General features: G+C 40.3%; 1 protein-coding gene and 1 long non-coding RNA gene across 2 annotated transcripts in view; one reads left to right on the forward strand and one right to left on the reverse strand.

Annotated features, from left to right (window-relative positions):
* Positions 1-11,219, forward strand: part of LOC134800102 (bromodomain-containing protein 1) — a 31,975-nt gene extending 20,756 nt beyond the window's left edge. The window contains exons 13-22 of the mRNA XM_063772577.1: positions 951-1,051; positions 1,673-1,790; positions 2,590-2,745; positions 4,623-4,712; positions 5,126-5,249; positions 5,576-5,686; positions 6,563-6,649; positions 8,462-8,591; positions 9,364-9,464; positions 10,754-11,219. Coding sequence (XP_063628647.1) covers positions 951-1,051; positions 1,673-1,790; positions 2,590-2,745; positions 4,623-4,712; positions 5,126-5,249; positions 5,576-5,686; positions 6,563-6,649; positions 8,462-8,591; positions 9,364-9,464; positions 10,754-11,084 — 1,349 coding nt within the window. The 3' untranslated portion in view covers positions 11,085-11,219. The remainder of the gene's footprint in view (positions 1-950; positions 1,052-1,672; positions 1,791-2,589; positions 2,746-4,622; positions 4,713-5,125; positions 5,250-5,575; positions 5,687-6,562; positions 6,650-8,461; positions 8,592-9,363; positions 9,465-10,753) is intronic.
* The window catches only part of LOC134800122 (uncharacterized), a 285,699-nt gene that overhangs the window by 206,812 nt on the left and 63,057 nt on the right, over positions 1-15,830 (reverse strand). The gene's annotated exons all lie outside the window — the stretch shown is intronic.

Here is a 15,830-nt window from a genome sequence, read left to right on the forward strand (position 1 = left end):
TCGACTCGAGGCGGAGCCGGAGCAGGGCTAGTAGCAGCGACAGCGGGAACACTGCCGGTGAGAACTGTGCTCAGACTCCAGCCCCGAGCGAGAGGCGCCGCGCGAGCGGGACAGGGCGAGGTCCACTAGGAGGAGTGTCGACTCGAGACGGAGCCGGAGCAGGGCTAGTAGCAGCGACAGCGGGAACACTGCCGGTTAGAACTGTGCTCAGACTCCAGCCCCGAGCGAGAGGCACCGCGCGAGCGGGACAGGGCGAGGTCCACCGGGAGGAGCGTCGACTCGAGGCGGAGCCGGAGCAGGGCTAGTAGCAGCGACAGCGGGAACACTGCCGGTGAGAACTGTGCTCAGACTCCAGCCCCGAGCGGGAGGCACCGCGCGAGCGGGACAGGGCGAGGTCCACCAGGAGGAGCGTCGACTCGAGGCGGAGCCGGAGCAGGGCTAGTAGCAGCGACAGCGGGAACACTGCCGGTGAGAACTGTGCTCAGACTCCAGCCCCGAGCGAGAGGCACCGCGCGAGCGGGACAGGGCGAGGTCCACCAGGAGGAGCGTCGACTCCAGGCGGAGCCGGAGCATACCTAGTAGCAACGAACACTGCCGGTGAGACAATCGCGAAGTTATAAAACACCAGCAAACAAGCCCGGACGAAACTAGATAAATGCCGCTTGTGGCGAAGGGAGAGTGGTGAACGAGAGTAGGTGAGTGAACTCCTAGATTGTTAATAAACATCTCTAGACGAGCCGAAAGATCAAGAGCAGCGACGTATAATATTGTAGATCTGACTGCTCTGACAACACTTTTGTAAAAATAATGAAAACTGGATCATTTAAGGGGAGGAGAGCAAACAAACTCTGGACGACGCGTTTCAGATTTTCTGCCGGTCGGAACCATTTTTTACAGTTAAGAATGTTAAAGTTTTTACCTAAGAACCAAATCAGAATAACTGGTTTCAGACACGCGAAGCTCGCGCGCCGTGTCGCGAGCGCGCAGCCGCGCCGGCCGCGCCTCGCCGCGCAGGAGCCTCCGTCACGACTCAGATGACGATAACAATACCGTAAGTTTCATGAGGCATTCTTGGGATCCACTGATGACTTCCGTTAACAGTTTTTGGGGTCGGCATCACGTTATTACTTTATTAGACCGGATTCCTTTCAAAATATACAATTACTAGCTTTTTCCCGCGACTTCATCTGCGTGGAATTAGTGACAGCAGCTAAAGTAGGTAATTCGCGCATTGCTTACTTCAATTAGTAGGCAATTCATTAACTCTTTCAAATTCCATTCCCTTTTGCACTCTCTTCAGGGATGATTTCCGACATAAAAACTGTCCTATGTCCTTCTCCGGGACTCAAACTATCTCTATACCAAATTTCTACTAAATCTGTTCAGCGGCTTAAGCGTGAAAAGGTAACAGACACACAGACACACTTTCGCCTTTATAATATTATATTAGTATGGATTAAACTGACGCGTAAATTCTGTGACACCCACCGGTCAATTTTGCGACCAAGCTTTGGCACCAAATTGTGTTTAGAGCGAGTGATCTGGTGTTACCGTACCAGAGGGTATTACAGTAGCGAATTCAAATCTCATGCGAGACAATTATCTTATATATTATCCCGTAACCGAAACAGTTATTATCTACAGAAACGAATGTTTTTGTATGTCCATACAGCGCTCCAGCTCGCCGGTGGCGTCGAAGTGTAAAGTGAACGCGAACTGGTGGCGGGGGCGCGGGCGGGGCCGGGGGCGGCGCGGGCGCGGGCGCGGGGGCCGCGGCCGCAGCGTGCCGCGCGCCGGCGCCGGCGCCGACCGAGGTCAGTACACCCTACTCCAGCTTTTCTCAAACTGTGCTCCGAAAGAAATAAAACTATTGAAACGGATTATATTTCATGAGTAACTATGACGTTAACCGAAGACAATATTATGTAGTCCGAAAGCCTCTGTGGGGGCTGCGCGAGAAAAAACTGAAAACAATTTTTTTTACAAACTCTTCTACATTGTATATGTCTGGTCCACAGTTGAATAGCGACGAACGAAAATGTTTATTTGGGGCTCTGTCAAATATTTCACTTTCCAAAAGGGATTTTCACCGAAAAAAGTTTGAGAACCGCTGCCCTACACACACAAACACACACACACACACACACATACCAGTTTGGTGTACAAACAGCAACACTCGTAACTGTACATCGGTGGACCTTATTACAAAAGGCATAAGGTCCACCGATTGACAATTAGGTAACAATGTGGGCGATGGATATCATCGCGACGCGCAATGTGACACCACGAAGTGAAACATCTGTACGCTACCGTACCGGCTGGCGGTCATCGGGCGATCCGTATGCATTGTCATTGACATGGTATAAACGTACACTTAAACCTTGATTTTCTTTTCCACATTCTAAAATAAAAGTCCTATAGCCTAAATTTTTCTTACTTATCAGCGCCTGTATAATATGACGGTTCTAAACGCGACCGCTTTCAGTACAAAGAAACGTCCATCAGTATTACAAGTTAGCAACATTATTTGTGACTTTCACTTATTGGCCAGTTATTTTTCTACTATAGTAAAACCCCAATAAACCCCAGGTAACCCGGCGGTGACCGACACGCCGACTTCTGGTTCCGAGACGCCGGCGCCGTCTAAATCCGTCGAGCGCACGCAAAAGCTGTCCACGCCGGAGAAATCGCCTAACAAGTCGCCCGTCAAGTCTGCTAAGTCGCCCCTCAAGACGGCCAGTTCAGGTTAGTGCCATCGCTGATACCATAGTAACAGTTATTATTTGTACAAAATATGCTTATTAATTTAACAATTGAAGTAGATAGCGCTGTTCGTTTCCGTAGATTCATCATCATCATATCAGCCCTTTATCGCCCACTGCTGCCTTTCTTCTATACTCTGTATCTTTAGATATTTAAACAAAAGTAAAAAAAATCTACCCCCAAATGGCTCCTTAATGCCGGCTACATACGTAACGATAAATCGTTGCGATAAAACTGTGCAGTCCGACTGTGCAGATAAATCAAACCGTGTGTATGACAAATCGTTACGATAAATCGTTGATCGGTGGCAGTTGCAAATTATATCAGAAAAATCGTTGTCGAAGCGAACTGCACAGTTTTATCGTTGCGTGTGGATGGCGACCGTTCATTTCGGCAGTACTTCACGTCGCTCGCTTGTGTGCGCACGTGGGTTACCTATTATTCAAGTAAGTACATTAATGAAAAAAATAAACTCTAGAATTTGGAAAGTAAAGAAAGTGAATTAAACTAACATTTATTATGTGTAATCAAATATATATACTGTTACTGTCTATCCTTCGGGGCCCCCTGAGGAACGGGGCCCTGTGTGCACGGGCCCCGTGTGCCCTTATGGTCAAGACGGTACTGCATTTAGTGCCAGTGACCCGATAGTAGGGTTCTCTGTTCGTAGTCGCTGTTTTTACAAGCTTTTATTTAGTTTCACCTGACTGTTGTCTGTCTGTTTGTCGGTCTGTAATCAAATCTAGCAAGTTAAATTTGATCCACTTCCCGGTTTCCGATTGAGCTGATTTTTTTTGTATTTGTAATTTGCATGTATAAATCGGATGACAATCCAATATTATGGCACCATTGAGCTGATCTGAGGATGGAGACAGGAGGTGGCCATAGGAACTCTGTGATGAAACAACGCAACCTAATAGTGTTAGGGGTTTTTATAATTGTCTTGATGAGTATTAGTTGTCTGTTGTAAGAAAAGTACAGCAATAAAAGCTTGTACCAAAAATGAAATTTTTGGCAAAAACTTATTTATGTACTTACGGGATTTTTCATGTTTTCCTACGCTCATACTATAATTTTATTTAATCGTATGGCTTTACCTACATTATACATCTGTATAATAGAGAAATCATAAATCTAACTCCAAAGCAGTGCCATTGTGGATATGTTGTTTCTGATGAGCTTTGCGGAGAACTGACGATCGGCTCCGATATCGGAGGCGTGTGGAGGCACTAGGAACGTTCGATTTATCGCACAGTCGGACTGCACAGTTTTATCGCAACGATTTATCGTTACGTATGTAGCCGGCATAACCCAGTTGATGGTAGATGAAAACATTACATGATCAAATAATGTGGGCTAAAGTCAGGTCGTTCTGTGACTGATCCAGGCGGTTTTGTATTTGGTTGGTTAATCAATAAATGTTATAACTACCCGAAAATGTACAAATTGTTTGTATACTTTTATTTAAATACCTAAAGATATGGACTATAGTACGCCACTTGTCCCGGTCCTGAGCTAATCTCATCCAGAAGTGACCCGCAATTTTCCGGATGTCGTCCACCCAACGACCCAATAGACGCCAGGCGCTTCTTTCATCCGAAAGGCTGTACCTCATGAACCGTGATAGCTAGACAGTAGAAATTTTCACAGATGATGTATTTCTGTTGCCGCTATAACAACAAATATTAAAAACAGAATTAAATAAATATGTGGGGCTCCCATACAACAAACGTGATTGTTTGCCGTTTTTTGCATAATGGTACGGAACCCTTCGTGTGCGAGTCCGACTCGCACTTGGCCGGTTTTATTTATGTTGTATAAAACGGAATGTACATAACATATTGTTTATTTTTGCATAGGTTTGGGTCTCATCGGAGGTTTGAGGAAGCCAACGCTACTGCTTACTCCGACGACCGTCGCCACGCCGCCTAAGAGTTTCGGATCCGATGGTATAGATTTTATTTACAACCTCGTTACCTATTGCTAGTTTTACTTCAGTCCTAGGACTTTCTAGAAAAATAGGTCCACATTTTAAAATATTTAAATATCAATAATATGTTTTACTAATGTAAGGCTAACCGCCCAGGATGCCTAGCCAAGGTGACAATCTCTTGCGCTACGACAACGACACGATTTGTGTCTCTCTATCACTCTTCTATATTAGTGCAACAGTGACGGGTGCGTTTCGTTCGCTACGGAGCGTAAACGGTTAGCATGCTGGCTACGCACCCAGTCATTATTTTAAGTAAATAAGTAACAATTCACTTTATTGTACGGAAGAGAGGAATAAAGGTACATCAGATAGAACATAAATATAGTGTATTTTATATGTTTAATTGTAAAATTGTGTATGTTTTGACAGCGTCACTCCCCACTTTATCAGCCAGCCTCGGCAGGCCGCTGGAGCCGTCACCCAAGAAGAAAGGCCGCGGACGCCCAAGGAAGTGCGATAAGGACAAACAGGCTTCTTCACCCGACTTATTTCGGTTAGTATATGAGTAGTAGGTACATATAGTTGGTCAAGCAGATCTTGTCAGTAGAAAAAGGCGGCAAATTTAAAAATTTAGGCGCGAAGGGATATCGTCTCTTAGAAAATTTGAATTTTGTCGCCTTTTTCTACTGACAAGATTTGCTTGACCATCTATATATCATTAATTCATAATGCGTCCATGTTTGACGAATGCTCCATTTGCCCGCCATTGGCGATCTGTTCACGCTAAGTAGGCGTACTTACCTTAGCTCTTTTCTGTATGTTAAAATAGTTCTAGATCTGCTTTGATTTGGCTGAGATTGGGATTGAAATTTGTTCCAGGACGGGCCTCGGCGGAGGCAAGGCGCTGTCCACCCCCGTTCCTGCCTCGTTCCTGCAATACCGCGGGACTACCGGCGAGGCCGGCTCGGACAGCGACCTAGCGCTCTCCAGGTAACTATTGTCACATGTCACAAAACACATGAAACAGAATTTTTTTCTTGCATTTTGACCTATATCAGGCGTGGCTCACTCCGCGTTTTCGTCGCTTTGCAACAGGTACATCCGTCCCACACCAATTTTGGTGGCTAGCCATAAGTCGCGCGTGACGCTGTAGCGGTCATATCTGTCCTGATCGTAACAGACGCGTTTTGTTAGAGAGTGAATCTTCTGTACCTAGTACTATTATTTATTCTGTCCCTATATTCACCTTTCAGAGTACAACATACAGACGACAAAATCACTCAGTATGGGTTTGTTGTCTGCTACGAGCAGAGATGGGCACCTGCGATAAAATCCCTTGGCCCTAAAATACGCTGGAGTTACTTATTGATTGCAAATCTGAGCGTGTACTAAAAACATCATTCGTGTTATTTATTCGAATAAAATGATGAATACAGATGTAGTGCATCATTGTTTTCCATCGTATTTTCACGGAAACGTACGAACGTGTCTTGCTGTTTCAGTCAGTCTCGGTACAAAAATTACCGAGATTGCAGTCAACCTCGGTAATTTAAGAGTTTTAAGACACGTTCGTTCTCGAAAACGTTCGTATATGACAAATACGAACGTTTCTGAGAAAATAGGATGGAAAACAATTATGCATTACTTGTGTAATTAATTTATTATTTGAATGATTGTTTGTTCGAATAATTATTTAGATGAAAAATTATTCGAAAAATGCCCAACTCTGGCTACGAGTATAATGTAATATACATATTTGTAATGTGTCATTGTAACCTGGAAACCTTCAAATCAAGAGTGAACAGGCACCTTCTGGGCGAGCTCGCATGAGTAAGCCCATATATAATAAAAAAAAATTGTTCCCAGGTCGTCGTCGAACAGCTCCGTGTGGTCGTGTTCGTCCTGCACGCACTACGCCTCCGACCGCTCGCGCTCCGCCAGCTCCAGCGACGGGTGAGTACAAGCGCCCTCTATGGACATGTAGACCAGTGGTTCTGAAAGTTCCCAGGTCGACGTCGAACAGCTCCGTGTGGTCGTGTTCGTCCTGCACGCACTACGCCTCCGACCGCTCGCGCTCCGCCAGCTCCAGCGACGGGTGAGTACAAGCGCCCTCTATGGACATGTAGACCAGTGGTTCTGAAAGTTCCCAGGTCGTCGTCGAACAGCTCCGTGTGGTCGTGTTCGTCCTGCACGCACTACGCCTCCGACCGCTCGCGGAAGGTCCTACCTATAAGCACCTATTCAGTTCGATAAAATTTAAATCCTATTTAATTGGAACAAAGTCGCTTTTCCTTTGATGATTCAATTCTCCAACAACGCAAAATCTTTTTCCTACACTATAGGTTCAAATTACAGTAGCAAATTTTGGATTGTTCATTTGTCATTAGTAGTGATCGTTATCAACGTGCTGTATTGGTAGCAAAGTATGGTTGACAAAAAAACAAATACGCAAGTATTTTAAACATTATATATTTCACAAATTAGGATATTTATATACATATTTATAATCACTTATCCAAATTGTACTGAATAAAGGACTAAAATTTGTTCAACAGATTTGGCTGTCAGTCGTTCACGTCGATTGGAAAAAATCCATTTTAAATCGCTTAAATGACCTTTCTACGTTAACAGAAGTCACAAGAAGGTTCAAATAACAAGATATAGTACTTGTTGTTTATGGTTTCGAGCGGGTGATGGGAGTAGAAGTCAAACACCTTATGTGTGATAGTTTAAGAACGTATATTCTCTAAATGCCTGCCAATATATACACGTTAGGTTGCGCTGACACAAGCAATACGCGTTTATGTCGCAGTAAACCAAAGCGTTACTGCTAAACACTAAAAGTGGACAATCGCCATATTACAAGGTTAATGGGGTTGGCAACTGTCAAAGGTTTGCATAGATGGCGCCATCATAGCTTGCCCCTTTTTCTATGAGATTTGGCTTAAAGGGCTGGCATCCAGGCTATTAAAAAAACAAAAACTTGACACAATTCTAGGGATTGACAGGGCAAGCTATGATGGCGCCATCTGCTAAAAACTTCCACCAGCCAACCCCATTTAATTCTCTAAAATATTGCACGCAACTATAGTAGTATTTTTATGACATTTAATGTCATTTGACGTACATTGTTTTAAAAATAATTAGGGCGGAAAAAGTTTTGTACCGTAAAGAGTTATATCTAGAGGTGTAATCCTAATATAAGTAATTATTTTATAGTTAAGAACAAAAGTGAATAATCAAATGCATTTGTTTTTTTTTTGCCAACCATACCCTTTGTTACGAAAACTGCACGTTGATAACGATCACTAGTCATTAGTCATTCACATAATACCTAGACAATCTGAGTCTTAGAGATCTTTCCCACTTACGTCCAGTTTCTTCCGGGTACGGTTATTTGCAGGATCCAGTTTTAGTAGTATCCGTACCGTGCTAATATAGTAACGCTCACACGAGCATTCTGTTTGCATGAATACTGCAGAAATTTGGATCCTGCGAAAAACCGTACCCGCAAATAAACTGGACATAAATGGGAAAGAGCTCATGTGTAGAATCTGTAGATCAGACTCAGTAACTGTAGATAGGCAAACGAGACGAACGAAAACCCGCTAACACCCGCTAACTCGTGGCAAAACTGGAGAATATAAATGTCAATGGAGACGCATGGAGAAATGGTAAGAAGGCCTATTTAAGGACGCTATAGATAGATCTTTAAGAAATACAATGATGGATTTCAGTGGTATTATAAATGAATCTGTTTCCCAGGTCGAGCTACAACGACACGATGGATTCCACGCTCGAAGGCAGCGGCGCGGACCGACGGGACCGGCGGCGGCGCACCTCGCAGTCCGACCAGAGCCGCTCCGGCCAAGACTCGCCCACCACACCGATTAAGGTAACCCAATAATATGATATGGAAATATATTGTGGTTATGGAAATGAATTCGGTTCAGGAAATAAACATGACACCAACGCAAATCACATGAACGGCAAATCCGGTTATCAACACACACACAATAAAAGAAGTGCGGGTTGCATCACGAACCAAGTGACAGGCTGACTAAAGTATCTGCGCACTATGAAATTTCCCATAAAATAAATTTTAGTCATTTAAGCTCAAATTGAGAAACCTTTTGTTGGGTAACCCTCTGTACTCTGTAAATGAGTACATTGAATTATCTTTATTTGACATTTTAATGACACTTACAAATTATTTACGTTGACATCGACTTTAATGTTAACTTGGTTTATATTCAATTGTTTGACATGTTTTTCTTTGTAAATGCGATCCTTATTGGGAGACACAATTAATCTTATTATTTTAAATTTATAATGTAATTTTTGACGATCATGATGCGAAGATAAACAATTTTGACGAATGTAGCCAATTTATAGTGTAATTCTCATCTTGAAATAAAGAAATCTACATCTAAATCTTTCCGATGACAACGGTGCAAATACCCCTAATGCTATCCAAATACTTACCCCCTTATTCATACAACTTTACGGGCTTGATTTAGTTAAATTATGTTTTATCCCTTTCCTACAAATACATAAGTCAAAATGACAGATAAAGACAAACGATTCATAGCTAATTCAGGCCATTAGTAGTTAGTAAATCTATACTTATGAAAGAACTTAATTTCATAATCATAACGTAATCGCAGGGCCGCGGCACGCGCTCGTCCACATCTAAGACGCCCATAAAGAGCTCGCTGCAGCCCGACGTGATTCTCGAACCGCTACAACTCGTCTGGGCCAAGTGCAGGTAAGTACCGGTCAATTTTACAAGAGCTGGCATGAATGGAACGAATGAGTGAATGAAAATATCTATGTGTGTATCACATTAAGCAATAAAATGGCGGCTCTGACTGTATACCGATGTGTCACTCATATCAATGAAAGTTTCGGTCATTCCATTCGTTCCAGCTTTCGTGAAACGACCTGTACCATGAGTATGGCTTTTTTATATTTTAATTCCAAATATGCAAGTTGGTGTTAAGATGTTGATGTATTCTATGGGAGCCAAATTTTTTCGCGAGATTGGGGTTGGTCCCATAGTAAAAGTTGGTCAGTTGGACCTATACAGGGTGTAATCGTTAAGTGTAGCCAGGCGATAATTCCGTAAATAAAACAGATATCAGAAAACTTCAAATTGATATCGAAAGTGCTCTACCCAATGAGTAAAATTACATTAATAACTTTTTTTTTTTAATAAAACCAGAAATATCCCAAACATTAACTTCAAACCCTCATACATTTACTACGACGACTCACCCCTCAAAGAACGTCGGTGTCTTAAGAGATAAAACTGCTTGATATTCATTAATTTCATTATTTGCGATAAAAAAAAAACATCCTGTAGACATAAGCGCATTCAATGCGATTTATTACTTACATAATATATTATTAATATATTATTTTATTGTATGTGTAACTAAGTTGGGCAAAAACTTTCTATAATTTATTATATTTCTATAAGTGAGAACCTATAATTGGCTCTGTGATTCTATTGTAATTTCTGGATAAATATAGCGCTGTTGGTTTTCCATGTACTAAAATAAAATAAAATAATCGATACCTAAGTTTATTTTCGTTGCGCATCACTAGTTAAACCTTTGGGAGGAAGGCGAGCGGCTAGGGTTAATTTAGTCAACCAAATTAATTAACTACTGAATTCGGAACGACAATTTTTTTTCCAATTTACATTACGTGTTCTATAAAACAAACTTTTTAAAACAACTTTGGTGGATCCAAAATTCGTACTCCGTGATTAGGTCTTAAAAAACATGTTTTTAAGTTGAATATAGCGCGCACTCGCTCCATTTTCGTTGTCTTTCTGCTATATACGTTTTCGTTACGGTTGTGTCAAAGTTTCATCAAATTCATCATTCGTAAGTATTTCATTCATTCAAAACATACGCGAGAGCAATACAAAGGATTTCTATACAAAATGTATCTCTTTATATTGCTCTTAAACTCATCTAGTTTTATTCTTTTTTATTTAAATATTTTTAATGGTTTATTGGAAATTAGCTCTTATTGTTTCCTCCACAGAGGCTACCCCTGGTACCCAGCTTTAATAATCGACCCAAAAATCCCAAAAGGCTTCATATACAACGGCGTCCCGCTCCCAGTACCGCCGCAAGACGTGCTCAACCTCAAGAAGAACCATTCACACGAGCCAGTCCTCTACCTAGTACTGTTCTTCGATGTGAAACGCACATGGCAATGGCTGCCGCCTAACAAGTTAGAACTTCTAGGGTTAGAGAAAAGTATAGATCAGGCTAAGTTGGTTGAATCTCGGAAACCAGCTGATAGAAAGGCGGTGAAGAAGGCGTACGGAGACGCGATGCAGTTCAGGAAGCAGGTCGATGGCGACAAATGACACAGGTTTCGGTACAGGTCTAGGAGACCGAATAGGAACAGGACGTTCAGCTTCGGAAACTTCTCCTTGATGCATATTAGGACGCCGGAGGATACGAGCGATTCCAGCGATTAATGTAGTTTAGAAATTTCAATGTCGATACTCTGTATTTATAGGTATTTAAATGAAAGTAAACAAATTATTTGTACATTTTCAGGTAGTATAGTTATAACATTTATTGGTAACCACCTGGATCTATCACTGAACGATCTGACTTTAACCTACACTGTTTGATCGTGTAATGTTTTCATCTAACCTCAAATGGCTTAAGGAGCCATTTGAGGGTAGATTTTGTTTACTTTTATACCTATACCTAAAGATACAGACTATAGACGGTGAATGAACTGTAGCACGCAGCACAATAGCTCCCTATTCATTGGCACGAAGTGTAAAATTTACACTGTAAAATGTAAAATTTATGTTTTTCGATTTAGGCCACTAGATAGCAGCAAAGCGCTAGGGTGCACGCTCAAACTGTAGGGAGCTCACATGGTTATTGGCGTAACCATCTACTATAACATATTACAATCTAAATCTGTTCAGATAATTGAATAGTGAATACTTGATAACTTAAGGCCACCCCACACTAGCGTCTTTTGAGCGTCAGCGCCTTGTGAACGCTATAGAAAATGGCGTCGCTGCGCAGTTGCGCCCACGTTGCGTCGAGCAGCAGCCATAGAGTTGGCTAGACGCCGACGCTAGGGAGACGCTAGTGTGCGGTGGCCCTTAAACTTTAAGGTGAGATGGACTGGATTGTAGGATAATTCGAATGGTAAGGATAGGAATGTGAAAATAATACCGTTTGTAAAGAAGTTAATGTAAGTATAGCTACAGTTAGCAGCAGAAATCGTTTAGTGAGCAATGTGTTTAAAATTACCTCAACACATATTTACGAGTTTTTGTTTAGGGAGTAAATACCTGTGCAGATATTTATTTACATTAGCCAATGTAGCGACTTCTGGTGCTGACTGTGCTTTTTGGTAGGTACTTGTATTATTGTATAACTGTTATTCGCTATAGGTTTGGTATTGACAAGTTTACCTATTCACGGTAATAATGAAAACATTGCGATTAATAATACCTTCATAACTTTCATAAGTTTCATAACATAGAAATAGAATAACTAAATCAAGTGTACGAGTCTATACTTATTCGGAAAGTAATTGGTAATCTCATTATAAATTCATCTATTTCTAGATGTAATAGAGATAAACTTCAATGTAATTGTCTGGTCGCATAAACGGTTAACTTGTGTAAATAATTACTGTAATCATTGTAATCAATAAAAAGGTAAACTTTGATCACTTCAAGTTGTAAAATCAATCCAAATGTATTCATGTATGACACTAATCCAATGTTACATCACTATGAATGTACCTGTAGAGATAAACTTCACTTAATATTTGTGAATATTTCAATTTAATGATGGAGGTAAAAAAAACCGGGCAAGTGCGAGTCGGACTCGCGCACCAAGGGTTCCGTACCATAATGCAAAAAAAAAACGGGAAAAAAATGCAAAAAAAAACGGTCACCCATCCAAGTACTGACCACGCCCGACGTTGCTTAACTTTGGTCAAAAATCACGTTTGTTGTATGGGAGCCCCATTTAAATCTTTATTTTATTCTGTTTTTAGTATTTGTTGTTATAGCGGCAACAGAAATACATCATCTGTGAAAATTTCAACTGTCTAGCTATCACGGTTCGTGAGATACAGCCTGGTGACAGACAGACGGACGGACGGACAGCGAAGTCTTAGTAATAGGGTCCCGTTTTACCCTTTGGGTACGGAACCCTAAAAACAAGTGATTAGGAATACAGACAAGGAAGTGGCGTTGTGGTTAATGGAATAACGGAAGATGGTATTATTGTTCTATGATAAAGTAGATAAGGTATAAAGTATTGTAACTGGACTGATGGATAGAATGTAGAATATGCAGTATGCTGCAGAGATAACTGACCCTCCTGCAAACTAGTTTATATGCAGAGGGGACAGTTATCTCTGCTGCTTACTGTACCTAAAGATAGATTGCTGATTCATGCGTAGTTCGAAAGGGAGAGATTAAGGTAGGTACTATTTTTTAAATAAATTTTCAGTAAATCGTTTTCTTTCTTCTTTGTTTTTAGGGTAAACTACTCAATAATTTGCCCTTTACAATCAAAATACCCACTATTTTTGTAGGGAAGTCACCACTGTTCCATTAAAATATGTATGAAACAGCTAATTGTTGACGGAGAGCTGAGAGCTGACATTAGTATGGTATGGTAGTTACCCTATAATACAGCTTCACTTTTCTTATACAGGCACATCTGAAAAAGCAGTATTACTTGCTTTGAACTTGTGAAGATATCTTATGTGACTTCCCAAATCAAAAAGTATTTTATTCAGTTGCCATAAGGTACCTTATGCTATAGAATATCATTGCCTGTTACGGTGTATTTAAGAATATAATATTTTTGCACATGTTTGAGTGTCTTGAATCCACCGGTTTTCAATTTCCTTATGAATTTAAGTTTGCAATGTTTTTGTTTTTACGGTATCATACCTAATAATTGTCGCCATTTATAAGGCGTTTATTGTAAGTCGTTGTGTTATCAGTGTTTTATGCTGGCTTTGTTTGTCAAAATATATTAATTAAAAGGAAATTCGGTTTCATTTATTCACCATACTGAATTCACTATCACGACCGGATTTAACCACTACCCTACCTAATGGTAATCAGACATGGTAGGTAATTGCCTAGGGCTACGCACCAGCAGTCCAGCACTAAAGAATGTTTCATAGAATGAACATTGACTAACCATGTGCTAAAAAGGCAAACTGCATTGCCTAGGAGTCTCGACATTGTTAATCTGGCCCTGTTCACTATGAACTCTTAAAGGAAATTATTACGAATGTTTATGTTCGGGTTTTACAATACATAAAGACGAAAGACCATTGACATATATCTCAGGACTGGCCTTACGGGCAATAACAATGGGGCATAAATGGGGCCAGTACAGCGGTGTGACACCGCTACAACGCGATTGGTCGATGAGTTCGCATCACGTGCGCGATTGGTCGCAACTAGTTGCGTTAGACTGCACGATTGGCTCGAATTCATTAACGACACCGCTGAACTAGTGCCCGTAAGGCCCGTCCTGAGATGTATGTCAATAATGCGAAGGACGAATGTTTTTACGAATGAAGTGAATCATTACATATTAATAAAAAGGTATAGAGGTAAAACTTATAAAGTGTGTGGGCCTTTACATACAGTGCGATATATGTATATCAGCGTGTGAAAGAAATATCCACTATCCACACATACAAAAACATTGTCATTTTTCTGTTGTTAAAATTTAAATACACAAATGTTACATTAAACTTAATCTTAAGGGGCCGGTATATGACGTTTTCGATTTAGACCTCACTTTGTAACCATAATTTGTTCAATAAGTGTTTAATAATTGCATTAAATTACACGTAAATTTGTTCACGAAGAAACCGTGTACCGACTCTTTGTGCCATTATATTTTTAATTTGCTGTTATTCTCTACAAATCGACACTAAAAGTATCAAAAAATCAAAATATGGAGTTCCGTTTGAGACAGAAGCAAAACAATTTTGTCTTTGACAGTAATTGAATTATTGTATGATTCTGAAAGCTAGATAATTCAGCTACCAATTTATTATCGATTTATATTTTTACTCACAAAGACAACACAGAAATTCAATCTCAAATGTAAACTTTCGAACAATTTCCATACATTGACGACATCACTCAAAATTCTTCTTCAAGTCAGATGCCCGTTGGGGCTACACCGGAGCAGACGTGTACTTCTTCAAATGAAAATGACAGCTTGATTTTCTTGCTTTTGACAATTATATTGACATTAAATCATATACGCACACGAGAAAGTATACCAGTAGATAAATTGTATTTCAAAAAATAGGGTACATAAATATCTGCTCGCGTCTCATTTAAATTTGATTTGCTGTTATAATGGTTGAAAACCGCAGTAAACTATCTTAAAACAATACGATTACAGTCGAATTTAAGTATTATGTTCCTTCAAAACTCGCTTAAAATGAAAAAAGTTTAAAGACTCATCTTTACTGATTGGGATAAATTTTTATTATGCTGGTATCATTTTGCGTCAGTTTAAAAACGTATTTGACTTCTGTACGTCAATGAATTTTGATGACAATTGTAATCTTGTATTATATTATACAAGTTTTATCTTAAAATATTGCCTATTAACAGGAAGAGTTATGTAATTCGTATAAGTAATACCTGAAAGTCGTGTACCTAGATCTGTAATACCATGGATTGCGACGAATAAATGATAATGATTATGCCGTTCGTTCCGTCTATATGTATAATGCGTGTACGTGCTGTTCTCTGAAAGTACTAGCGAGTTTTTGCGGCTTTGGAGACCGAGATGAAGCTTACAGGCCAATGGCGCTCTAGTTATTGTTATGTATACCTATGTATCGAATGTTTTATAAATTACTTATAAAAAGCAATGTTTTATTTCGATTAGGTCTACATTTTGTGCATATTGCATATCTGAAGTATTTTCGTACTAAACTTGAAACTTTCGTTGAAACTAAATAAAATAATTATTCCAATGTACAGTCGCCTGCAATTTATGTTACACAACGAAGGCCGCAAAAATATCTGACACGATCTTATTTGTAGAACCATAAGAACATGTCACATATT

Source organism: Cydia splendana, chromosome 19, assembly GCF_910591565.1.
Source record: "Cydia splendana chromosome 19, ilCydSple1.2, whole genome shotgun sequence".
Classification (NCBI taxonomy): Eukaryota; Metazoa; Arthropoda; class Insecta; order Lepidoptera; family Tortricidae; genus Cydia; species Cydia splendana.